Below are 26,544 nucleotides of genomic sequence, written 5' to 3'. Positions count from 1 at the left end.
CCTCTCGGCTCTCCGGAGAGGCAACTATACGAAGACTTAGGTGGAGCTCGGAGGCGCAGGAAATGGGCTAAGCAGGCGCACGGGCGGCAAAAAAACATTCGAGTCTTTGTCGCTGTTGTCCTTCGGTGTTTTTAATTTGAACGCACCCTGGGGTGCGTCTGCGGCTACTGTTCGCGTTTCTGAGGTGGTTCTCATTGTACTTTGGGGTGGTGCTGCCACTTTTTGTCTGTTCACCTTGTGAAGTGGAATTCCGCGGGTACTCCTTCAAAACTGTCATTGCTGCGAAGAACGAAATAGACGACTACCAACGAGCCTTTACGTTACACTAAAAAGCAGAAAGGCAGTTGCGTAAGAGACGCTTCGATTTGTCGAGACCAACAGTGCAGAGCCGCAGTGATGAAGAGCTGACATCGTTCACTCGATAAGGGTGACGGGATTATTTGCGCAGGGCGATTGCGTGTTGTAAATGTATTCTTTGGTACTTTACTCTTTCCGTGTCGTCATTCAGTATCTTCCTGTCATCTTTTATTTTCAAAAATGCACATTTCTTTGAATGCCTATTTTTCTCTCCCGACTCTCAAAAGGAGAAAATCGACACGCGATACCCCTCGACCTGACCTCGCGGCAGCACGGTGTCCCGATCGAGAACCGGGACCTCCCGCCTTTTCCCTTGGGGTATTTTTCTTTCCACCGTCCCCCCCCCCCCCTCCCCGGTGGTGCCTGCATACACATCTCTCTTTCTTTCTCTCTCCTTGTACATTTTCTACTGGCAGCCTAAACATTGCCGGCTATTCTTTTCGCTTCTTTGCCTCCTCCCTCACCTCCTTTCTTTGTGTATGGGAAAAGGTCTCCCAGACAGCTTGGTACCAACTCTCCTCCTTTCCACCATCGCTGCCCGCCTTGTACGTGTATTTTTTCACGTTGCTTTGCCCCCTTCTCCGCTTTCTTCTTGTTCTTTTTTTTTTCTTTTTGCACTTGCTGTCGCTTGATCCCCTGCGCCGTTCGCCTCTCTTCAAAGCGATTCACCGACAGACCTAACCTCGTACCCGGGATTTTTCTTTCCTTCCCACCCATCACGTAAAACGTCCTTTTCGTGAGAGAACGACCCCCTCCCCCTTTTTCTCTCTCTTCATTTAATGTAAAGAAGAGAAAAAAAATTGCGACTCGTACATATATTTGCTCTCAGTTTTTGTGCGTTCTTGTAATTCGATTACTCGCCGTTTTGGGGGGATGCTCGGAGTTTATATAATGGCTCCTGATTGGCCCGCGAAACTTGTGAGATACAGAGAGGGGAGTTGGTTATAAATGTCAGCGTAAAAATTGTGCACTGTGAGAAATGGATGTTGGGGGTAAGATGCAGAGAGATTGGGGGGGTGAAAAGTGCATCTTTGTAAAACGCGATTTATGCGGAGTGCGCGCGAAAGGGGCAGTTTGATGTTCTTCGTTTCTTTAGCGCCACACGAGAGGAAGCGACTGGAAATGGCCAGTGGCAACAAGTTACGTTGTAAAAGCTGCTAGTGTATGGCACGGGATGGGTTCCGTGCCAAGTTGTTTCGCGATTTTCGCTGTAGGTATTTTCGACGAGAGAGGAAGGCTGTGTTTATACACGGCACTTCGGGCTTTACCTGTGTAAGTTTGAGGGAGTATTTTTAAGCCCTGGCGGGAGATGTTCGATGGAGCAACATGTCGGGCCGTCTCATCCGAATCGCGGCGGTGGCTTGTCGAGGCGACGCAAGCGAAAGCGGCCCTCAGCAGCTGCAGGTGAAATTTGATCTCGAGAGCAGTCTTTTTGGGCGTCACTGCATCCTTCTCAAGGGCCGTTGTCAACTTAAAATTGACGTCGAACTGAATGGTTACGGATAACATAAGAATAAGTTTTGCATCGTTTCACGATCTCCACGAACCTTTAGCTATGTACTACATGGCTACATGCTTGACGGAAATTCTGTTGTGGAACTGAAACTGTTCTGAGGCTGAAACGGGCGAACGCGAGCCTCAAGGGGCCTAAGAACAACTTTCGACGACTGCCATATTTTAACATATTTCACTCTAACCCTTGGATATACAGTTCATAATGTCATAAGGACAGCGAAGTTACGTTTTTGAGACAGTATTGGGAAGTAACGTATCTACAAATAGTCACTGGGAAATTAACCAGTAACTGTAATTTAGTAACTCTTTCTCAGGTATAGGAGCTTTCATGGTGAATACCAGTCAACGACAAGTAGCGAACGAAGATGCAATAGTTTCTGAAATTAGAGCAGTAAACAGGGAATTCTAAAGTAATTAGGGATAATAAACAGGGAATTCAGTTACATAATTCCCTATTTATTCCCCAATCAGTTTACAATTCCCTGTTGATCTCTCCAATTTCAGAAACTAGTCGCATCTTCGTTCACTATACCTGTCGTTGACTGGTATTCACCATGAAAGTTCCTGTCTGACAAAGCGTTCTCAGTGAGTGATTACCTGTAACTTAGTCACTTACCAAGACTGGTTTGATGTACGCTCAGTTTGCCAGCGGGACTGAGGCAACGCGGAATGCCCATGCTGCGCCGCTCTGTGGAACTGTTACGAGAGACGCGAATTCTGTTATTTTCTTTCGACTGCAACACAGAATGAGTTCAACTTGAAGTGGAGGGTTTGAAGCGACGAGAGTGCATTAAATCTGCATCACGTTTTTCGTGTCCCACCCTAGAGCTGGCGTGCCGAGTCATTTACCGTGCCTGCATTTCAGGCCTCATTACATTCCTCTCCCAACAATACGTCCAAGTATCAGCAAACTTGGGCTTGTTTATTCGCCCGGCTCTAAAAGACGGATCGAAACGGCGTCCTTACTTTTGCTACCGAATTTCTGTCATTAATGCGGCACTTCGAAAATGCTTCGGATGAGAATAAATTTTGAACAACGGCATGCTGTTTGATAAGGTGGAAACAGGCGGTGTGAGGAAACGGGTTGGTGCTGTCGTGAGAGCGTTTGAGCTGCTGACACGAGAAGGTCTTCGGGAGTCATTAAGCCGCGAAAACACCCGCCTGAACGGACACGAGCAGTGTGAAAGCGGAGGGCCTGTTAATGGCAAGATGCGAATGTTCGCGAATGGAAGGGTCTGAGTGTCGTGCATGACGTTGTGTTGTTTTTCTTCTTACCGACTGTTTAGGTAAACGATGCTTTTAATATTTCGTGCTCTGCGTCTCAGCTACGATTCGCTGTGTCGTCGTGTAAATGAAATGGAAGTACAGATTCGGACAAAAGTTTACGGAACACCAGAGCGACGTATTTCTTGATCTCAGCGACACTCTAGCAGCAAACGGGAGTGGACACACCTACTGAGAGGTGCGTCGAGTACCCCGGTCACTTGTTTGTAAGTCTTTCTGCTCCTGTTTGCAGCAACCGTGTCGCTCGGAGGACTATATACACCACTCCAGTGTTCCGTATAAGCTTTTGTCGGGACCTGTGCCAGTTTCGAATCAACTGTGGAGGGCAGGCGGCTTGCATCGTGCAAATGCTAGTTATCCATTTTTACGGGCATAAAGCGAGCTGGCGCGGGAAACTTTATCGTGCGACACACGACATATATTTTACTCCATTTATATTCTCCCGGGTGCGAGAACCGGTTTTTCGAAGCCCAGTACTCGCCACTTTATACTGCGCCCGCGATAAACCGTGCAGGTGCAAAGCTTCGAAGGCGTGTGTTATCTTTCGGGTTGGTGTCAGACGGCACGATAACCGTCCGCGGATCCCCACGTGCCAAGCGTTCCGACCGCGCTCCATTGCAGTTTAAGGGGAAAATACGTAGATGCGAGCAAAGGCAACATTCCAGCGCAGGTCGTCACAGTGTTCAGCTGCTCTGCAGTTTCACAAAGCACTTTGACAGAAAGCGCGTTGACTGCGACCGTCCGTCCGGCCTTGTGTGCGGGCTTTCCCTTTCTCTTGACGGAAGAGACAAAGGGTTTGGCGGGTCGTGCGAGCCACAGGTGCAGATGGGACCCACGCGGCGCGACACCTGCAACTTTTGTGGGAGTGCTGCGAAGTGCACGTGTTGTTGTTGCCCTTGTTTGACTTGCGGATTATTAATTAAGGCGGGTAAAACGCCGAAGCAGTGCAGAAACCTGCAGCTTGCTTTTATGCGTCTTTTCAGCAGTTGTGAATGCTGCTGCACTATAGGCGGTGGCTGTCGTTTTCTTTCTTTGTGTGGGTTGTGTGTTGCGGAATGTCCGTTTTCCATATTTCTTTACTATTTTTGGTTCCCACAAGGAAGAGCGCAGTGCCACGGGAAAGTTTTCATACGAAGGGGGACGCTGTGAGTTGCGCATGCATGATGTAGAACGCGAAACAAGGTTTCACGCGTTCTTTCGACAATGTGACTGTCCATAGATGGTAGGAGCAGACGGTTGGAGCTCGCAAGTGACTGCTACGTCAGACGCTAGACTTTCTGTCTCTCTCAGTGCACTTGTAAAGCAATATTCGGGAGGAATGCTGTTGGATGGCCTGGACCCACCTTATAAGGAACAATGGTGAGCTGCTGACATTCATCTCAAAGCACATAAAAAAAAAGAAAGAAAAAGACAGCAGCGTCTGTACGTATGGATGTGCCATGGATGTTCTGGACTCATCGTAGACCGTAACACATTCCACTACAACTGGTCTTCTCTGGGCTACCGGACAGGCCTACTGGCTAGTCGACGTGCTCGCTAATTCTAGGTACTACGTCGTAACAAACTGCCCGTTTTGGTGCTTTCGTCTTTTCAAGGGAATGATTGACAGGAACGCTCCCAGTAGTGGTCATCCCAGTTAACTCTCACTACCCGTTATTTGTCAACGGATCCTGTCATTTGGAGTGAAAGAACGACACCTCTTTGTGTCCCCGTAGCCGAGAGCCCGGTGGTCGTGAGAGTGGAGATGCCATCAGAAGGATTAGCACCGTGCAAGAAACGCGCTTTGTTCGGGTCCATGGTAAATAAGCCCGAGCACTAGGCGAACGTTGAAAACAAGACGGCTGTTCGGGTCCCTGGATGCGGACCATGTCCATCCTACCACGCAGGAATGCTTTTAGTGGGCCATACAGGTAAAGTTAGGGAGGAGGGACGAAACAAGCGAAAGCTGTACTTGAGGACCACTTCTATAGGTTATGCTCGCCTTGCCGAGGCTGTTTCTGGACGCCAATCTCAGTTTGTGTAAAAGGCACGCCCCCCCCCCCCCCCCCTAAAACTGTTTGTCACGCACTGGAACGTTGATGAGACAGTGGAATATTACCTAGGCTGCTATGCCCTTCTGACGGAAGAATGCTGTATCAACCGACCATCACCGGGCCCGCCGTGGAGCAACGTGTGGAGGTCGCTTTGGCGCAGATACAACGCCGGTGAACACCTGTCGCCTCGTCCTTCGACGTCACTGCAGTTTTTCAAGGTCAGGCCTGCCGTGCCCGTTATGTACCCCTTTCTGCACAGCAGCCGCTGCAGTGAGTCCTAGTTCCGAGGAACAGGAAATGCGATGAACCCTAGGTCTGTCAAGGAGCGCCAGTGACGCAAGCGTCACTTTTCATGGAATAGCCGCGCTCGACGTCGTTAGCGGACTGCGTCAGATCGGAAGGCAGTTTGGCCTCATCTTGGGAGGAGCACGTATCGGGATATCGACGCGGATCATCCAGGCAGTGCTCACATCCTTCGTTACGATGGCATGAGCCTCCTTCATCGACTTGTCAGCTGCTGCTGCTTTGGAGACTGGTCCATATTCCTTCTGCGCGTCATTGCCACCTTCGTCTCATGACTGATTAGAACGGGGATTGTTACCAGAAGCGGAAGCGGTTTCTACGTGAATTCTATTGGAACCGAAAGTAGAAACAGGAACAAAAATATCTTCGTTTCCACTACCAGAAACAGAAATGACAGTAACCATAACGGAAACCCATTTTTCGACCCCAGTTATTCTTGAGCGGGCAACTCCCACAAATTCCTTTTTTAAATATATATTTGGTATTCACAGCGTATTGCAGCCAATTACAACTAAACGCACGAGAAGTTTGATTGTTGGCGACGGTGTTGCAGGTGCAGACGTCTCAGAAGCCAAGCCAGCGAGCAGTTCTCGCTTCACATCCGCCTGTGAAGGCACTTCGGACTATACAGTCCAATCCAATCCGTGTCAAACCGTATAATCGTGACTTCAACAAATTCAAGTATGAGTGCTCGAGGAAGGCCACAATCTTCCTCCGTTTTTTCGTACTTCCAAGTTTGACGCAGATATATAGTATGCCACAATGACAGCATGACAGAGCATGTGTAATCAAGTATGACACAAAGTATGCCCCGAATACCTGGTTACTAAGGCTAGAACAGCCATTTTCTTTGTTCGGAAACGGAACCCGAAACAGAAATAGACGAGAAATGAAAGCGAACGAAATATCTACGAGTGGTTCTAGAATGTAAACTATAAGCGGTTCTTCGGGTATCAGAAAACGGAAACCTTATTATTTTCGGTAGCAATCCCTGGATTCAAATCCTCCGTATAGCAGCATGTTCTGTCACAGAGGTTGCTCTTCAGCGATGCTTTGTGTAGCAAAGTTAAAAACTGTACCCTATATTAAAGGAAGCATCCGTTTCTGTGTAAGCTCGCGACACAAAAAGCAAAAAAAACAAAAAAAAAACAAACAAAACAGTGTAACATAGATTTCGTAGAATCTCCCATATCAGTTCACCTTTTACGACCTAATTGTTACGCTACGCTAACAGTTTCTGATTCTCACAATATCCGCAGAACCTGCCCGAATACTCGCCTCAGTTGCAGGTTCCCAAAATTCGCACGAGGGCGATCTTTAAACGCTTTTCTGCAAAATTAATCGCGTTTGTCTGGCTTGGATTTGGCCATTGCCATTCGAGTTTTTAAGCAGTCCCATCACGGCTGTGGTTGCGGGAACAGGTAGGGAAGTTGAAGGTCGAATGCAAATATGTTGAAGTACGACCAGTTTTTATATGTCTCCGTGCTGCCGACTTTCCGTGCATCATAAAGTCTCGCTTAAAAAAAGCGTACCGACACATAGGCAGACGACAACGCGAGTTCACAATCAACATTTTGGGAACCTTTAAGAGTCCTAGGAAACTGTTGTAACTTCTCTGTCCTGCACAAAGGAGCGCTTTCGCCGCAACATCGACGTCCTTCTAAACTTTCCCTAACAGTTTTTAATTGTAGTTTCACGCTTAGTAAACACCCCCTTTTTATTAATGCTGCTACCTTTTTTTTTTCGTATGCCATTTCTTTTGTAAATTATTTGTGTTATATGGTAGCGCATCCGTTTTGTGTTATATGGGAAGCATCCGTTTCTGTGTAAGCTCGCGACACAAAAAGCAAAAAAAACAAAAAAAAAACAAACAAAACAGTGTAACATAGATTTCGTAGAATCTCCCATATCAGTTCACCTTTTACGACCTAATTGTTACGCTACGCTAACAGTTTCTGATTCTCACAATATCCGCAGAACCTGCCCGAATACTCGCCTCAGTTGCAGGTTCCCAAAATTCGCACGAGGGCGATCTTTAAACGCTTTTCTGCAAAATTAATCGCGTTTGTCTGGCTTGGATTTGGCCATTGCCATTCGAGTTTTTAAGCAGTCCCATCACGGCTGTGGTTGCGGGAACAGGTAGGGAAGTTGAAGGTCGAATGCAAATATGTTGAAGTACGACCAGTTTTTATATGTCTCCGTGCTGCCGACTTTCCGTGCATCATAAAGTCTCGCTTAAAAAAAGCGTACCGACACATAGGCAGACGACAACGCGAGTTCACAATCAACATTTTGGGAACCTTTAAGAGTCCTAGGAAACTGTTGTAACTTCTCTGTCCTGCACAAAGGAGCGCTTTCGCCGCAACATCGACGTCCTTCTAAACTTTCCCTAACAGTTTTTAATTGTAGTTTCACGCTTAGTAAACACCCCCTTTTTATTAATGCTGCTACCTTTTTTTTTTCGTATGCCATTTCTTTTGTAAATTATTTGTGTTATATGGTAGCGCACACTCTTCTGCACATTGACTATAGAGTTTGTGCTCTCTGCTGTTTTCAAGTGTTACGTCTGCATCGAAGACAACTGGTCAGTACAGGAAGCGTTGCCCCTATGATGCATGTCGGGAAAGTAATGTCACTGGCCCCGAAGGGGCTACTTGGTGCCCTGTACTGATATTTGATACCTTTGCCAGCGACATCAAGGTTGCGAGCGTGCTGCCATGATGGAAAACATGTCCTCGTGCGTTTGATGCAGCGTTTGATGGGCATCAATTGATGAATAGGCACAGAAGTTCTCGTCCATCTCGCAGTGGCAACTACATTCCTTCAATGTCACTATAGCGTGCACACACAAATTTGGAAATGGCTAAAGCGGCCAGCCCGGATGAAGGTCTTCCCATGAGCTGTGATAGTATATATCGCGGAACTTATAGCGTTGCCAAGCTGCCGCTACTGGTGGGGGGAAGTCATCCGTCAATCCACCTTCGACAGTGTGTTAGGGTGGGCTTGCTCGATCGATGCTGATCGTTATCTCCTTGGCTGGTGTGGCGCACATTTTTTGTGCCCGGGTCGCTTTAAAGCTCGTTTGCCACTCGCTCAAAAAAAGGGCAAAGAAAAAAAAAATGCGCCGAGCAGTGTTTACTTTTTCATCCCCCTCTAACATAAGAGAGTGAATCTTCGAAGGAAGATGCTCGTTTGGGGCCGACTTGGCCACTGTCAATCTTTTCGGCTAAGACGGGCGCTGCAAGAGCAAAAGAAGGGAAAAAAGAACGTATGATGGGGGCATCCGTCAAGGAGGGCATCAAAAAGGTCTTTATCTTTTTTTTTTTTTTATTGTTTCGTGTTTTTAAAACATATAAGTAGGTTCCAACTTCTTGTTGACGTCTCGATTGATTGAGTGACGGAAAATCGAATCAACAACTGACTTCCTTCTTCGTCTTTTTTTTTTTTTTCGATACTGGGACGAAAATTAAAAGTAACTCACGTTTCAAACTTCTTTTAAAGAGCACCACGTTGATCCAGCCGACGTGACGTGGACATAAAACGAGAACGGGTGACCGTCTTTGAGGGATCTGTGTGTCCGTGCCAGTTTTATTTCCCTTTACTGCTTATGTATTACTTTCCCCAACGCAAAATTTTGAAAACACTGAATTGTTCCGTGCTTCGATTTTTACGTTGTGAATTTCAAGCAGCTCCGGAAGTTTCGTTTTCAGAGTTTGCGCTAAGGCACTGCACGGGCCGCATTCATAGGCCCAGGCCCGGTCCGAGGAATTTTTAGCCTGCAGACCCAGTGAAGCGGACTGTAAAAGTTGACCGTGGCTTTCAAAAAGTAGGGTTACACAGGTGCGAGCCCGATCTATGCCCGGCAATGCACGGGCTCGTGCCCGTTAATGTGAAACCCTAGGCCCGAAAGAAGAAGTCCTTACCCGGCCCGGCCCGCCCCGCTCCACGGGCCGTACCAGGCTCGGGCTTTCGGGTAAGCCCGAGCCTGTGCAGTGCTCGAGTCCACACCCTTGGCCATTCTATATGATCTGGAATACAGCCAACGTATCTTCCAACCTTCGGCATCTTCGTTGCTTTCGTCATCATTTATATCGCAGACACCTACCATACCCACGGTGCTCATATTATTTAGTTTCTAATGTTGTAGGTAAGGACACGATAGCTCTGTGCACCTATTAATCGCGGCAGCCTCTTTTCTTTTTTTTCATCTGGAAAAGGGCCCCGCCTAAGTCCTTCTTTCCAGATTGGGGAACATCGATTGTAGTTTGCGTTGTGAAATTACAATAAAAACCTAGACAAGAGAGAGAGAGAGAGAATAAAAGAATAACGATGCGTCGCGAATGAGAATGGTGCAGACGTAGTATATATGTAGATGTGTTTGAACTACGGAACTCGAGTCCGTCTCTTTTTGTTTGCGATGTTGTTTACGTGATTATGTATGTATGTATGTATGTATGTATGTGCTGTGTGTGACGCGTTTTTTGTGTCCGATGTGCTAGGTATGCCTGTTAACTGCTCGCTAAACGCATGCGTCCACGCCTGCGAATAATGAAACTAACAACTCTGCGTGAAGTATGACATAGCTTCCTGAAGCTTTCGAAGCTTGGATATCTGGTCATTTAAATTTATTTTTGCTATCTAAGTGGGATTGTATTTTAAATCGTTGAAGACTAAGTACCTGTTTACTTCGTATTATGGAGGTCCCAGTTATAGCGCCGTTCAGGGATTTCTTCTGCAGCCCCTCCACATTGCCTAGCACATCACTCAAATATTTTACAACGCCCGGCCAAAACACCTACCAAAAAGTCACACATCACCACCCCCACCACCACGGAATTCCAACACCACCGTGAGACGAAAATATTGCACAAAAGTACTCGACATCGATTATATGTCAAAGGGTCCAACGTGCTGCAGGGTCCAACGAGCAGGAGGATCCAACGTTGGATCCTTCCGCTCGTTGTATACTTTAACACGTTGGACCTTCCAGCACGTTTGGACCCTCCTGCTCGTTGTATACTCCAACACGATGGATCTTTCAGCACGTTTTGGTCCTTTAGTTGTTTGGAAACTTCTTCACGAGTTTCCCTATACTTTGCGGGAAACATTTATACCGCAATAAACAGATGGCCGAAAAACATTGCGCGCGTGCCACTGGGGACTATACTATGCATCCGTGGTATGCACATCACTGCGAACGGAAAGCGCGGATACGCACGGAGCCGTAAATCAAAATGCATTCGTGTGTGTTATTCATACCTGGCTGAATGTCATTAAATTACTGTCAGTGCAAGGAATGCCATTGCACATTCATTACGGCCAGTCAGCCTCATGGCCACGATATGTTTATATTCGTTTTAATGCAACTAATTTTAACTGCTCCGTCACGTCATAGTTTTTTTCACATTATGTTCTTTGTTGTGTCCCCCCCCCCCCCCCCCCAACTGAGGCTCTTTCTCTCACTTTACTTCTATGCAGAGTACGTTAGAAGTGTGGCGGCATCATTTTCTGCTACTGTTGGGCCTAATCGCTAAGCAGTACATACAGTGCTTTCACAGAAAAGTTATATTCACATATAATTCCGCGGTCTGGTAATAACATTTGCGGTCGGTTCATTTCATACTGATCCCTTCACAAAACGCAGCAATATTTAAACTTGCACAATCACTTTTCTAGCTGCATGCATTTGTGGTAAAAGGAATAGGATGAAATTGGAGCAGCGACTCTGGACGAAACTTGGTGCCGAAATGCGAAATAGTTGTGCATTTATTTCGACAATAAACAAAATAGTACGGAAAAGGACAACACTACGTCTGGGACGGTAAGATTCCTATTGCGGCTGTACGATCCAGGTATCTCAGAACATCACTGAAAGTTGCTTGGTAGTTCTCCAGCCACGGCATGGCACTAACGATGTTTATCTCATGAGGGACGAAACCTCTAAGTAAATTTTGTTACGTTATGTCGGAGCTCTCTTTTTTTACCATTTATTATTGTTGTTATCTACCATTGGATCCTTCGTCTCGCATTGTATCCTTCTTCCCGTTGGATCTTCCGTCTCTGCTTGGACCCGTCTTGACGTTGGATACTTGTTCACGGTGTCACGTTACCCGATTGGATCCTCCTTCTCGTTGGACCCTCGAGCCATCCCATCAATGTTCTCTTGACGCGTTTTTAACTGCCTCTTTGCACATTGATTTGAACTTTTTCAGTTTTCCGCAAGTTTTGTACTTCGACGGGAATACGTGGTCTTTTTCACATTTTCCTTTTCTTGATACAAGTTTCGAATAAGAAAGACAGCACTGTCATCGTACGTTCGGCTTCGAATCATCCCCTTGCCACGCGCACACGGATCCGCGCCAACGTTTTTCCACTCCCAAGAGAGTCGAATTTTCGCGGTATTGAGCAGCCTCTCTCTCGAGACCAACAGTTTAGGCAAAGTTCAGGCGGCGAATCGCATCGTTGTGTTGTCTCCATGCATCGATTGGATTGCGCCGTCGGAGGTTGGAGGGCAGCTGCCTCATTCGGGTCACTTTGCACCATGCCAGATTGGAAATCGAATTCCGCGGCCGTCCGGAAGGGTTTACCCTCCTTTTTCCATTCCCTTCTCTTTCTCAATGTTTTTTTGGTGGAATAGGCGTCTGCTCGTCGGCCTATAACCGCGGGACACGGATCTAACCCGAATGGCGTTTGGGGATAAAAGGAGAACGTCTTTTTAGATCCGCTTCGTTTTCTGATGCCTTCCTCCAATTTAGAGCTTTGTCTACATTCGCTCTTTTTGTGCAATCGAAGTCTTTCGTCATTGTCCTGGCGAAGGGGTTTGATGTTTCGTTGTATGTGCTCCGGGCTAACGTTGTTATCTCAATAAATTGCCGTGAAGATGGAAAACAACTCTTCAACGTTGCTGCAAGATAGGGATAATAGTAATGTTCGCGACTGAGGAATGAATAATAACGACGCTCGCTAGTTGAAATTCTGGCCTGTCAATTGCGTCCCAACACCTCGCCCCCACACCTCGCCCCCAAGTTACTCCAAAACATAGCCATGAACCCGCATTCCAAGTTTTACACTGCAAAGAGTAGAAAATGGGCACAGCGAATATAGAAACTCTCCCAGCCGTGACATCACTGCAGCCGCCTCCACCAGTGAGGCAGTACGAGAGATGTGATGTGCTTATGGCTGCGAATGGGAATCCGCTATGCAAGTAGCTAAGCTGTCTGCGCAGCTCTCCAGTTTTCCTCCCTTCCCTAGTGCCCGTGGAACGACCTCGTTGGTCCCTCTCCCAAATAAGGGGGTAACATTTCGAGGTTGATGTTAATTTTTTCCCCCCTCAGCACTCTGGCCTCTGCGACTGAACCGTTGATGTATGGGTCCAGCAGATTTTAGAAATGAAGCTTCATCATCTATAGATATTCCTTAGAGGTACCGAAAAGGAAGAAGCAAGCAGCTTACATGTTTGGTGTTCTTTTTTCAATTGTCAGTTCTGATTTTCTGGAAGACTATGAGTGTAATTGGGACGAAAATTGGCGACGTTATAGTCACGAGGGTTTGCGCTATGAATGAACTCATTTTATGAGATTGCGCCTCCGCTGTTTCACTCTACATTTAAGTGATCCCCCCCCCCCCCTTCTTTCTGCTGTCTCTAGCAGGCATGTTCTACAATTTGTTGTGCAATACATAATTCAGAAACATACGAAGAAGGATGAACGAGCGTAGAAATCGACGACAGCACTGGAACAAAGCAAACAAGATCCTTCTCCGAAAACAAGTGCTTTCTTCGTTCCTGACAATATACTGAAGGCTCCTCTTTCACTGCGGCGGCGGCAACGCTGTTCCAGGCGGTAATTCCGAGCCAGCGTTTTCGCTCCATTGGGCTTCTGGCGCGACGCCCAAATCTGGGCATATTAGGGAGGCGAGTCCCTTTCTTCGCATCGCCGCCCATAATTCTCTTCCAGCGGCCGATAAAGCCAGCAAAGCAATTGTTATTGCGGCGAGCGTGCCTCGCGATCTGTATGTATATATAGAAGCGTCGAGAACCGGTGATGATTTCTCCGGGATTTTGTACCCTCTGTCTGAGCTCCGAAGGGATCTAATTTGTCCGCGCTGCCCGCCTCTGGATGGATCCATTACGCCTAGCCGGATCGACTTCTTTTCCTCGTGTTTTCTTTAGGCTTAGCGTCTTGTTTCTGCTGTCTTTTTTTTTCCCTGTCGGATTCTCGTTGGCTAGCTTGTCACTGTGGCTGCACACTGTATAATAGTAGTGGAGTAGAGGAATGATTTGTTGCTTCGGAGCATGGTGGTGTTCGTGATGTGTTTTCTGATGTAGAGGGGGCTTGTGTTTGGAGGCTTGAAGGGGGGCCTTCGTCATTACGCCACTCTGGAAGATGGTGGTGGTAGGGCGTAAAGTGGAGTAATTTGGTCGGGGGAGTTGCTTCGGAAAGCTTTTCTGGCGCCGCGCAGCGCGTCATGCCATGGTCGCTGTTTAATATTGCAGGATGTAACGGTTTGGGTACGGTAGAGTACGCTCGCATATACCGTCTTGCAAACTGGACTGTTTTTCCTTTACGCGCGTGATCGTATGTATCACCGTAGTATCAAAAATACCTCATGTCGCATGTGCTGTACACGCGCAAGGGCAGGACTTGGATGACGCCTGGAATTGATTCCCGCGAATAAGAAAAATAACCGAAGTTACGTTGCCATGGCATTTATTGAAGAAAATAACCGAAGTACCGTTGCTGTGATATTTACTGAAGAAGTTACTACTGAGCAGGCGCTCTTGCCGACTTCAGGATTCTTTTCCTTTTTTGCGTGCTACGCTCACGTTTGAGAACGAGTATACTCGTAAACACTGTGTTCTAACCGTCGTCTTTGTAGTTTACGAAATGAGCGCAAATGTTTCCTGACGCAAATATAAAACTGTGCAGTTCCACCGTACATTGCGAACTCGTTGCAAGAAGGGGTCGGTCGCGTCTGTTCTTGAAGGTGAAACAGAACCGCCCATAACTGAGCGCTATTTCTTTCTTTTTTTTTTCTTTTTTTTTTCCGTATCGTCTTTCGTGCCGCGAAATTGCGCCGCTAGCTCTAAAGTGCACCTCTCGGGGGAAGCGAAAAGGATTTTTAAGCGACCTCGCGGGAAATTTTAGTGGCTGACTTCTGAAGCTGCGCCGAGGCTCGAGCGTGCGCGAACAAAACAGCAACGAAATGAGTGCGAAGCGAAAGGCGGGAGAGAAAAGCGGAGATTCGTAAAAATATAGTAATAGCGGTATTAAAAGGGAGAAGTTCTGGGAAAATCGTAAAACGTTGTAAACAGGACGAAGCGCTCCTTACCGAGCAGCCATAAACTGTTGCCCGGCGTTTTTTTTTTTTTTTTTTCGACGCGCGCTGCTTTTGCTATATTCCTTCTCTGGGATCCTTTACTGCCGCATTGGGCTTTGATATGATTTAGTGGTCGAGACTCGGACCTCGGTCTGCCATGTCCTCTCTTCTCTCTCTCTCTCTTTGCTGCCACCCAAATAAATACGCGCACGTCTGCGTAGCCTTTATGGTTGTCTGCGTCTGTGTGTTCGGATGGGCGCGCGACTCGCTGCGTGTATTCTATTCGGACCCCACTTTTTTATTTGCTTATTTTTGGTATCTTACTATATAGAACGGACGGTGTGTTCGCATTTTCTATCTGTGAAAAAGTGAGCGTCCTCTTCGCTCTATTTAGCGATTTTTTTTTCTCCTCTGTTTTGCACTGAATGAAAATTCCCCATCCCTTTACACGTTATTGCTTGCTTGGGAGTTAAATAAAATACGACAAGACACACACACACATATATGAAGTTTATTGATCAAAGTCAACAACACAGATAAGCTAGGAGTAAAATTAATTGGAAGCACATACATGGCGATGACTGTTCACTCTGGAGCTGCAGTGGAAATTCTGCTTATCCAGAACTATAGTTTCTAAAGCACAGAAGTTCGCACTCATTGCAATAGAAATCGGAAGCAAGATGTGCGAGAAACGAACAATGTGCTCCATTGTATTCACTAACCTTCCTTTCTCTCCTAATATAATCCTATTTTGTTATAGTTAAATTCTACGATATGATTATAATCCTATATAATCCTTTCTATCCTAAAATAAATAAATTAATTTCTATCCTATGATCTTTGTCGTTCAGGTGTGCTCAATCACAGTTGTGAATGAATCACTGTTGCACATTCCCATGTATTCTGTCGTGTGATAGCCGTAGTTTATAAATATTTTTGTGAAATATTGAAGGTCCCGGTCATAATTTGGTCATTTACATCCCAGGTAAAATAACGGCCAAATCTTAAAAAGTCCTCAAAAGCCCCCTGAATTTTTGTTCAAAAACTGAGTAGGAATCATGTGCTAATGATTCTATGGATATATAACTTTGTCTCATACTGCAAATAAGGAATGGAACCATACGTGGTACATGGGGTTATGTGATGCCGAAGGTGCACGTATACGTTAGTTTCTAAACACACTCTTTTTGGCACGGCACTCCACAGCACAGATTCTGTGGCCCTCTTACTCAGAAACTTGTGGGATTGCCTTTTCAAACGGCACATTCTGCCAGTACTTAGCAGTTGCATTATTAGTTCTGTTCCGTGACATGCTTTGGCTTACAGGACTGTATTCTATCTTTGCAGCCCTATGGGTCTGAAGGGTTTGATCAGGACTCTCCCAGGTACTCCTCTCCCAAGCCGCCAGCCCTTTATGGGGAACCATCGTACTTCATTGGTAAGGATGTGTTCCTGCGTTAGTTTGTTATCAAAAACTCAGCCGCTCAATACCTTCGCATCAGCATTGTGGAAGTTGAGGGCCCTGCATCAGATGCATTACACTATTCCAGACGGGGGTCACGGAACAGGGGATCCTTGGTCTTCCAACCAAAATCTGCAACCATCATCTTACTCCTATACATCATCCCTCCTGGGTAACCAGGGTTCACACCTGCCCTCCACCTCTTCTGCCTTCTCGTCCATGCACCTGCCTCCTGAGTCGATGGTGGGTACCATTTCCTGCATGAGAGAACTTTTTCCCTTTTGTTTTTGGGACAGCATCCTAAACAGATTTTGTTATCATTCGGACACTCCAACAGTAGAAATTGAGGTTTACAGTATGATGCGCCCTTATTACCTTGCAAGGCCTACGGAGGCGTCTCACCCGGGCAGGAACCTTCGTCACTGATGCCAACCAGTCTTCCCCCAATGTCAAGCTTCCGGGGCGCTTCGGGAGGAGCCCCTGGCCCCACGCCCCAGGCAGGCGCATCCCCTCTATACTCTGCACAGAACAATGCCACTGCGGGGTCTTCCCCTGTCGGAGGTGCAGACCCTTTATCTAGGACGTCCGCACCTGCCCCTCCCTCCTCAGCACATGGAGCTTCCAGTGCACCTTCTCAGACAGGGGACACGCTGGGCAAGGCACTCGCATCGGTGCGTCACTGGGATCACTTTGTCACGGTCATATTGCATGCACAGTACTTGACTGATGTTAGGACGTTTTCAAAACAGGCATGCTTTTCTAGTGTCTAAATCAGTTTGCTCCTTGCAACATTTTAGCAGATATACCCTTCCGATCATCCTGGGAGCAGCTTTTCATCAACGTCTTCCACACCTGTTAGCTCTCCTCCTCCGCTATCAGGTAATATCGTCGGAAAATTTGTGTGTGCCGTACAGCTTGCGACATTGCAAGCTGTACTTCTGTGTACTGTAGCCGTTATTCGTGTTACTTACCTTTCATGTATTGCTCATGAAGGGGTATCACAGTGGCAAAGAAACAGTACACAGTCAAACCAGCCTCCCTCGAGCTTCCAGGAAACGAGCATACATCAGTTGGTAGGTGTTGTGTTTGCTTTGTTCTCGTTAGAAATGTAGATGCAGGCATAAAATGACCTTAAATTCTGGGAAAAACAGTCACGTGTGCAGGGCCCAATCAAAAAAGGGGGTATCATGGCCATTCCTCCATTTTGAAGCCTGCATGTAACCTGTAGTTATTTCATAGAAACGTCCCTTTTTCCAAAGGCATTGAATGTAGTAATTGTTGTCGTAGCAAACACGAGGTGTTATGGAAGAACGGCTGGATGATGCCATCACCATTCTACGAACCCATGCTGAAGGTGCTTCTCTTCAGCCTGCCCTGGGGCTGGCCCCCGGGTCAGCCCCACCACCGCACTCAAACGGCCTCCTGCCTCACCCTTTCTCCCCTGGCATGCCATCCATGGATGCTCATGTGGTATGGATTTGGAACTTCTTTCAGCAGGATTATATGGACTGCAATTCAAAGAAATGTGTTTATTTATGGAATGCCCGTAAGAACCCCTGTTGAGAAACACAAAAATTCCGATAATAATACCGATTTCTACTGGTAACTTTAGACCATTATGTGCGGGCGTGGACTAAAAATATCCCTGAACGTTATTCACTGGTTTCTGTAGCTTTTTGGTTGGATACTCGTTGACCTTAGGCTCTTCACTTAACTGTAACTAGAGGTTGGCATTCTATCCCTGTTTTGGGTACTGGTTTGTTCTTTCAACATTTACAGTAAGCCCTTGTCAAGACAAAGTCATAAAATCGGGGAACAAATTTGAGTTGGGCGAAACTCCAAAATTTTCATTGTAGAATTCATACATTGTTTCTTGCTGAGCGTGGGTTGGATCCTGGTCGAGGCTGGCAGCAATATCTGGGAGGTAAACATTGCTTCCTGCTGCGTGTGCCAAAGATTTCTCAACCGCGTTAAAACCTGAAGTGGTCAAAATTATCCACAGCCCTATCCTGCAGTGCATGCAGCATGTAGTCACCCAAGTGTACACAGACTTATCTTACATGTAAATTTGCTCCCAATTATTATTATTATTATATTCATTTTGGCAAACTTCTGCAAAATCCCCACTTAGACATAAAACAAAAAATCACAGAAAATTTAAATCACTTGGAGTCGAAAAAGGTTGCGATCAATATCCATTCTAGTGTCAACGTTTTGCAACGTTGAGCTGTGTCGTCATTGTAATGACTCAGGCACCCACACTGTCACAAGGCTCCCAGGATCTGATAATGAAATGTAAACAGACTTGACACTGGCTTACATGGCATTGTGGTGAAAACGAAAGCAACTGAACGAAATGACAAGCAAGTAACACCCACAAGACACGCAAGACATACTGAACAGTCTTCCCGACCACCTTTGCCCTGGACAGCACCGGCCATTCCTTGCTCCTCGTAGAACGACAAGAAGGAGGAACCACTCTGCTGCGCTGTTGAGTTGTTAGAATGGCAGAACTTCACGGCTTTCACAGCTGCAGATGCAGGAGAGGTTTAACAGTTCATCCACTGAATAGCTCACAGAATCCAAGTGTGGCCTGGGGTGCAGCTACAATTGCTTCAGTAACTTATGGCTGACTACTTGCTTTTTTTCTTTTTTGCCGACTAGATTTTGAGATGCAGTGAACCAGCGACTTACAAAACCTCAGTTTGCAAACTCGCTCGCTTTATGAACGGTGCCCACAGGGACAAGGATTTTGATAGGAATGTTAAACATTTGTAAATCAAGGGTAGACTGTATCCAAATTCTGCCGAGGTAAGCGGTGACAAAGGCATGGCAGGTATTGAGGTTCATAAGAAACCTTCGACTTAACTCGAACTCTGGCACCCTGAAATATTGCTCAAGTCGAAGGTTTCTTGTGAACCTCAATACCTGCCATGCCTTTGTCACCGCTACTGGGGTTTGACTGTACTGTGCAGATTTCGCCCTAATTCAGTTCGTCATTGGTGCAACATTGAAACTTTCGTGCCATTCGGACCTAAAACACAAAGTAATGTCTTGTGCAATTTATTCCAGGCAAGTCCACCTACCTTGTCAGATGGTTCTATGAGGAGTAGAACGTCACTAAATACACCAAATAGCCAGAATCCAGCACATTATGGTGAGTATCAGAGGAGTGTTCTGTTTTACGCAGTTTGCGACACAACGTCCGAGGCTTTGTTCAAAACAATATTTATTTTATTTATAAATATCATTTATTTATATTGGTTTGTATTACATACATAGACAATACATATCTTTTAGACGTCTCTCACTGTAAGAGAGCTTGCAAAAAAAAAAAAGTTTTCAGATGCGTACAGAGGGCTCCACCGATGGGTGAGAGTTGTACTCCTATAAAGGCATTACCGCCATCAGTGTAAAGGTATTTGTGAAGTATGAGTAGAGCCTGAAGTTTTCGGGAAATATTTTTTCCTACATTCGGGGAGTAAAAATCGGGTAAATAAACGTGTGCACTAAATTCATGCAAATTCGGGTGAAAAAAACTTCCAGTACGCTAAATTTGGGGAGAAATCGGGCTCAGTTATTCAAACTAATCGTAGCGGTTTGGTACAAATGGTGATTTAACTGCATTTTTCTGCCAAACAAGTAAGTTAGTGCATTCCTACAGATATCCCAGTGAGGGCAGTTTGCCGGGTAAAAATCAGGTTTCACCCTAAAGAGGCAACCTTCAATTTGGGGTGCAAATTCGGGGCAGAATCGGGTAAAACCCTAAAAATACAGGCTCAAAGTATGAGCACAGAAGCAACACAATCTCACTATGATAGAACGTTTCATGGCCATGTAACCGTTTGCACTCGGGAAACACGAGCACTACATACGTGCAATGGGCAGAGAAGACGTTGATCTGGAAGCACACGTTCTTTTCTGTACAGCCCACATCACAGTCGTTGTGGGCTTGTGCCACAGTGGAAGAAAATATGCGAACAGAGCAGAAAGCTTATGGGGTGAAGGCTAGGTCACCTGTTGCCAAAGGAGCTAGTGCACAAGTGCAGTACTTCGGTGACAGTATTCTGTGCAGACAGTCATTATTAGAGCCTGAAGTTTTAGGGTTTAACCCGTTTCTTCCCCAAATTGAAGGTTGCCTCTTTAGGGTGAAACCCGATTTTTTTACCCGGCGGATTGCCCTCACTGAAACATCTGTAGGAATGCACCCTAGCTTGTTTGGCAGCAAACGCAGCTACATCACCATTTGTACCAAACCAGTACAGTTCGTTTGAGTAATAGAGAGCCTGCTTTCTCCCTGAATTTAGCATGCTGGAAGTTTTTCCACCCGAATTCTCACGAATTTAGAGCAGGTGTTGATTTACCCGATTTTTACCCCTCCGAATTGGGAAAAAAATAGTTCCCGAAAACTTAGGGCTCTAATCATTATCTATTGCCTTTGTCTTTTTTGTCACGTGCCGGACACAGTTATCTCTACACAAGTCACCCGCTTGGTTTCGGTTTGGTTCAGTTATTAGCTAAAGTATTAGCTGCACGTTGGCAATAATAAGATGCACGTGAAATGACGAGTGGACATGCCAAAATCATTCGCAGTGGACACAAGCCCGGGGGTGAAAGTGGAGAAGGCAAAAGAACCGGACAAGATGGATCACAGCAAACTAAGCCCTCCAACGTCTCCAGACCCTCTTGGACCGGGCCTTGGCGTGCCAAGTGCAACGTCTTCGTCTGGAGGAAAAGCTGCCAAGCGATCACGGTCAAAACAGTATGTTGCTCTCTAGATGGCTAGCTGGCAATATGGAACAAACACGAGCTCTCATTGACACAGGCATCTTAAATATTAGAAGAGGCAAAAGTGTACATAGTCGAACCTCGATATAACGAAACTACAACTTCTTTCGTTGTATCGAGTCAAAGGGCGCGGATCACGAAGGCGCGCGCTGGACATAAGCGTCGATTACTCCCGCTATGATGTGGAAACGTTTTGTGACACGAGACAAATATAGCACCAAAGGGCACTTACGGCATTTTAGGCTGTTATTCGTGTCTGCGTCGTGCCTAGAAGCCACACCCCATAGACAGAGAGCCTGCTCAGTCGTTGACGTGACGTAATGAATAAGAGTCCGCCAATCAGGATCGTGTTTTCAATGGCCGTAGCCAACCACGAACGTGCTTTCAGCAGCCGTAGCCATGGAGACTAAACACTCTCGTCTACGAGTAGTGATTGAACGTCCCCACGTACTAAATGGGGAAAAACATTAAAATAAAGCGCAAAGCAGTGTTATATCTTTCTCAAAAGCATGTTGCACATTTGGTCTACAGATTTAGGTCTGGAGGTTCAAAGTTAGGTGCAATCAATTTGCGAGTTCTCGAATTCGCAGGACGGGGAATCGTGGCAGTAGCAGACAAATTCCGACTTTATATGACCACGTAGCGAAGGAAGGAGAGGAGGCAACAAGCAGGCCTTCTGTACCTAGGTGGCGTTGCTGGAAGCTGCGGTGTCACGCATTGTTCGTATGCTGCCAAAGCCTCCGCAGCTTTCTCCGTATCGTGTTGCAATTCCGCAAACTTGTATGTACGTTTCCCTAACGTTAAAGTCGGTCCATGGCATCGACCACCTCATGAGCCCCGATGTCTTTGTCATTGTGCTATTCGTCACTAGCGTTGTTGGCGCCTTGCCTGCAAGCGGCCGTGACGATCTCCTTTTCTGTAACGCTCTCCATTGCTACAGCATCTCTGCCCACGTCGAGAAAATCAGTTAGGCTGATTTAGTCACGTATGCTGCCACGGGAACGAAGCATTTCCCACGCGCTCATGATAACACGCTCTCGTACTCTTCGCTGTTTCCTTTGTCCTGTACTTGGCTGCAACGGAACAGTTCAAGACCAGCATGAAAAGCGGAAAGGTGAAACCTCAGGAGGATAATTCGGAACCTTCCAATGGCTCAGACTTCATTTTGTAGGCTCAGTTTCCTCCTGACCCTAATAGTGAGAGCCCTTCCTTTGCTGCAGGAACCTTTGTTTTAGTGACTCTGAAGTTGGCTTTGGGGTCGTAAACTTTATTTCATTCTTTCGCTATATCGAGGCGGTGGCTAAAGAGTATTTTGTTGTAGTGGGAGTTGAAATAGATTGGTCTCTGTGGCCCTCTGCCAGGGAAGGTAAATGTATTTCATTATATTGTGTTTCGTTGTAACGAGGTTTGACTGTACGTATAATGGTGTGCACAGAACACATTGTGCCCGTATTATGTGGGTCTTCTTTCATTTCAAGGTGTCAGAACATACTAATTAAGGGTGCTCGTGATTGTTTGAGTGTCTGGTACAGCAGTGCAACAAAGCAGATAATATTTGTGCTATATGAATCAAGATTTGCTCAACTGTGTGTGAATAGTATGTTTGAAACGTGATACAAGCAGAATAGCAATTCTGTGGAAATAATGTATGCAGTCAACCCCCGATTTATGATCCCATGCTGCCATCAGGGACTTCCCCTTCCTCACTCGAAACCTCGATTTATGAATCCCTCCATGGAAGCTACCTATTCATAAATAGGGCCTGGCTTTTTAGGGCTACACCCGATTATGCCCGATACTTACTCCCTGATTCAAATCGGCAAAAACTGGGTTTAACCCGGTATTTCCCCTAAAACTGCTGGACTACTGGGTTCCGAAGTCGTCACAACTAACACAGAACTTTGGAAACTATGTTGTAAATGCATAAATATGCTCATACAAACTGTCTTACATGCACGCACTCTCTGCCTACTGGTGTGTCGTGTGTGTTATACAGTAGAGTCTCGATGATACGATCACGGATGATACGAATTTCGGGATGATACGAATTCTTTTCCGGTCCCGACCAGAATGCCTATTCTTCCCATGTATTAGAGTTCGGATGATACGAACGCGGTATCTTGCCTTTACGGATGATACGAATGAGCCGAAGATGGGACAGAGGTCGTTCCCCCGTGACGCGAGAGCGCGCGAGTCATGCTTCCGCGTCTTTCGAAAAGGGAGGGCGATCCTCACCACGAACTCCCTTACATCATGTAGCGCAATGCAAGCAATGACTTTCCTTTCGGTGGTGGTGGTGGTGTAGATAAGATCAAAGCGATTGAACGGCCCGGAACCTTATCACCTTATCTCTGTTTTGACCTTTTTACCACCCTCGCAACAATAAACCGCGAAGCTGTGTGACAACGCTCTGGCGGAAAACAGCGACCAGAACCCCAGAACACGTGGAGGGAACATATCAGGACAACTTATGGCAACATTACGCATCACCGAAAGTCGGCTTCCGAAAGTCGGCTTCCGAAAGTCGGCTTCCGAAAGTCGGCTTCACCTAACGCCTGCTTGCTTTAGGAGAAGCTCGCTTTAGATCACTGTCGCGCGACTCGCGGGTGTAAAGCACGTGCTACGTCTTTTGAATCATCTCGCGTGTTTGGGCAGCATTCGCCAAAAACGGAGACACAAAAGCGTTACAACCGACCTCTTTCATTGACAGTAACGGAAAATGAACAGTCACTGTCTATTTTCTTGCCTCAATTTTCATTTTGGTTTAATTCGTTTGGTACGAATTTCGGATGATACGAATTTTTTCCGCGACCCCGTGAGATTCGTATCATCGAGATTCTACTGTATTGAGAAAACTGAAGATTTACACCTGATTCAATCCGATTCAACCAGAATTGGGTTGGATCAGGTTCAATTCAACCCGATTACACCTTAATTATTGAAGCAAAACATAACCCGATATTTACCCCAGATTTTGGTGAAAAATAAAACCCAAGAAAATCAGGCCCTATTCATAAATCGAGGGTTAACTGCACTATTGAATAGCTGTCCGGTGTTAAGAGCAACCACTGTGCATAATTTGACAATGTCAAACAATAGTTGACTTATTTTTCATGCATACCAAACAAGACAGAGCATTCTTGCAGGTTAAAGGCTAATTTAATGCAAACAGTTCTTGCTCATGAAAGAACTGATGTTCTGAGGCTGGTCCTGGACCGGCAGTCCAGAAGATGTGGGTTCATGTCCTACAGCTGGCTAACCTTTTCAGTGACTTTCATCTTTCATCATTAAGTTCTTGCTCATTAAGTTTCAGGGGAGGCAACTAAATTGTTTCTAAGGCGCTTCACTATGTGCACTTGTGAGCAATGATAATAGCCTAAGGATACAGAAATGGGGTGAAAGCTTCCAAGGTTCTCAGTTTTACTGTAGTCGGTTCAGTTCAAATATGGGAGCAGTCGCGGTGACTTCGATGATGTAAACCCTCACAAACTTGTCCCCTTTCTCCATCCTTACAAGCGTGATGCGTACAGAGTGCTATCTATGGCCACGGTCGAATATCATGCTATTTGCACAGGAGCTGCATTTATAGAGCCTGAAGTTTTAGGGTTTAACCCGATTCTTCCCCGAATTTGCACCCCGAAGTGAAGGTTGCCACTTTAGGGTGAAACCAGATTTTCCCGTAAAAATCCCGGCGAAACCCGGCAGATTGCCCTCACTGAGACGTCTGTAGGAATGCACACTAACTTGTTTGGCAGCAAATGCAGTTACATCACCATTTGTCCCGAACTAGTTCAGTTAGTTTTAAGTAACTGAGCCCGATTTTCCGCGAATTTAGTGTACTTGAAGTTTTTCCACCCGAATTTGCACGAATTTAGAGTCCACGTTTATTTACCCGATTTTTACTCCCCGAATTTAGAAAAAAAAATTTCCTGAAAACTTCAGGCTCTCTATGTATTTACATGTGTACATGTGTCAATGAATTAACAAGTTGGAACTGGCTTTTGAGTGGTGTCTCTTGTGTTCTACGTAGCTCACCGGCTCCTTTTCCTGACAGAAATCGCTGGCAAGTTGCTTCTGGAAACAATAGCAACAGTGGACAAGGAGATGCCTTCGCTGGGTAAGACTTTCTACTATTGGGTTCTCATTTGCTTTGTACTAAGTTATTTTCTTTCCCCCCTTCACAAAATAGCTCAGGTGATGAAGACGAACCACCTGAGATCAAAGCAGAAAGAGAGAAGGAAAGGCGGCAAGCAAATAATGCACGAGAAAGGTACACTTTTTGTTTTTGATCTTGTTTTGTGTGTTTTTTTTGTTTGTTCGTTTTTTCCAAGTCACAAAAACCAGTGAATGCTTCTGCAAGTTGACTTCTGCCATCTATCCTCAGGATTCGTGTGAGGGACATCAATGAAGCCTTCAAGGAACTAGGAAGGATGTGTATGATGCACCTAAAGACAGATAAGGCCCAGACCAAGCTAAACATCCTCCACCAGGCTGTCGAAGTAATCACCAGTTTAGAACAGCAAGTCAGAGGTGAGGAGAAATACTCGTGAAAGTTGCCTGTGTTTAGTAACTTTGAGAAAAGATTATTTCACTTTGGGGCTAATCAAATGGAAACTTGTGCTTGTGAGCCGTAGTCATTGCTCGGTTTGCATGTTAATTGGTTTTCGGTGTTCAAATGTTCAATGGAATACATGTCTTGTTATGATCAGAAGCCCCAGTTAAGAATCATTGGTATAATTTAAGCAGTGCATTCAAAGGTGTCATTACCATGGAGGGTGTGTGTGTGTGCGCTAAACTTTTAAGACAGTCATGGTCAGGCATGAAGTTTTGGCTTTCGCGGGTTGGCACCAATCTTTCCATAGTTATTTTAGAGTATAGATTTAGCACTCGAAAAAAGTATAAGGCGTAGCTTCTGCAAAGCAATAGCTTAAATATGTGTTAAATTACGTGACATTATTGCAACCACAAAAGTAGTACAGAATAAATGAGGGGAGTCAACGCAAGAGGGAAATGTGACAGATGTTACAGTGCTAGAACTTCTTATAGCTGAGGGAGTTTTTCATGGACATTTTTCATATGTATCACCGTTGCTGCTCAAAACTTATAGAAACGTAGAAAGTGCAGATAGTCACAGTTACTCGATTCCAAGCAACAGAAATGGTGTGCCCATTTGAGCACACATTTCACAGTCGTCGGATGTAAAGCCCCACTTCTGCGTTTAACTATACATGGAATTCCACGTTCTTGGAATGGAATATATTTGGAAGCACAACTTTTCACAACACTTCAGATATGTACTGGGATATGTATCAGATATGTGCAGTGGGAGCATCTGCTCACTTATTCTGTCTGAGTAACACTTTGGCTCATTGAGAGCTGTGCAAAAAAAAAACATATGCAACCCCTATGCTGGTGATAGGAAAAGTTTGTCTCTAAACCTGAGGATTCACTCATGTGGGGCCCTTGCACTAGGACTAATTTAAT

At 45.8% G+C, this 26,544-nt stretch overlaps 1 protein-coding gene across 12 annotated transcripts in view; it reads left to right on the top strand.

Annotated features, from left to right (window-relative positions):
- The window catches only part of LOC135385993 (transcription factor 12-like), a 102,523-nt gene that overhangs the window by 69,002 nt on the left and 6,977 nt on the right, over positions 1-26,544 (top strand). For 9 of the 12 annotated variants that reach the window (XM_064615670.1, XM_064615677.1, XM_064615665.1 and 6 more), the window contains 11 exons: positions 16,158-16,248; positions 16,361-16,515; positions 16,656-16,943; positions 17,070-17,151; positions 17,266-17,345; positions 17,560-17,742; positions 19,345-19,429; positions 20,866-21,034; positions 25,091-25,177; positions 25,250-25,330; positions 25,445-25,590. In XM_064615670.1, the coding sequence (XP_064471740.1) occupies positions 16,158-16,248; positions 16,361-16,515; positions 16,656-16,943; positions 17,070-17,151; positions 17,266-17,345; positions 17,560-17,742; positions 19,345-19,429; positions 20,866-21,034; positions 25,091-25,177; positions 25,250-25,330; positions 25,445-25,590 (1,447 nt within the window). Of the gene's footprint in view, positions 1-60; positions 66-16,157; positions 16,249-16,360; positions 16,516-16,655; positions 16,944-17,069; positions 17,152-17,265; positions 17,346-17,559; positions 17,743-19,344; positions 19,430-20,865; positions 21,035-25,090; positions 25,178-25,249; positions 25,331-25,444; positions 25,591-26,544 lie in introns of those variants that run through there. The other 3 variants (XM_064615676.1, XM_064615666.1, XM_064615669.1) reach the window with 3 other exon arrangements.

This window comes from Ornithodoros turicata, chromosome 2 (genome assembly GCF_037126465.1).
Source record: "Ornithodoros turicata isolate Travis chromosome 2, ASM3712646v1, whole genome shotgun sequence".
NCBI lineage: Eukaryota > Metazoa > Arthropoda > Arachnida > Ixodida > Argasidae > Ornithodoros > Ornithodoros turicata.
The sequence above is the reverse complement of the archived record's forward strand: the minus strand, read 5'-3'. Positions and strand labels throughout refer to the sequence as shown.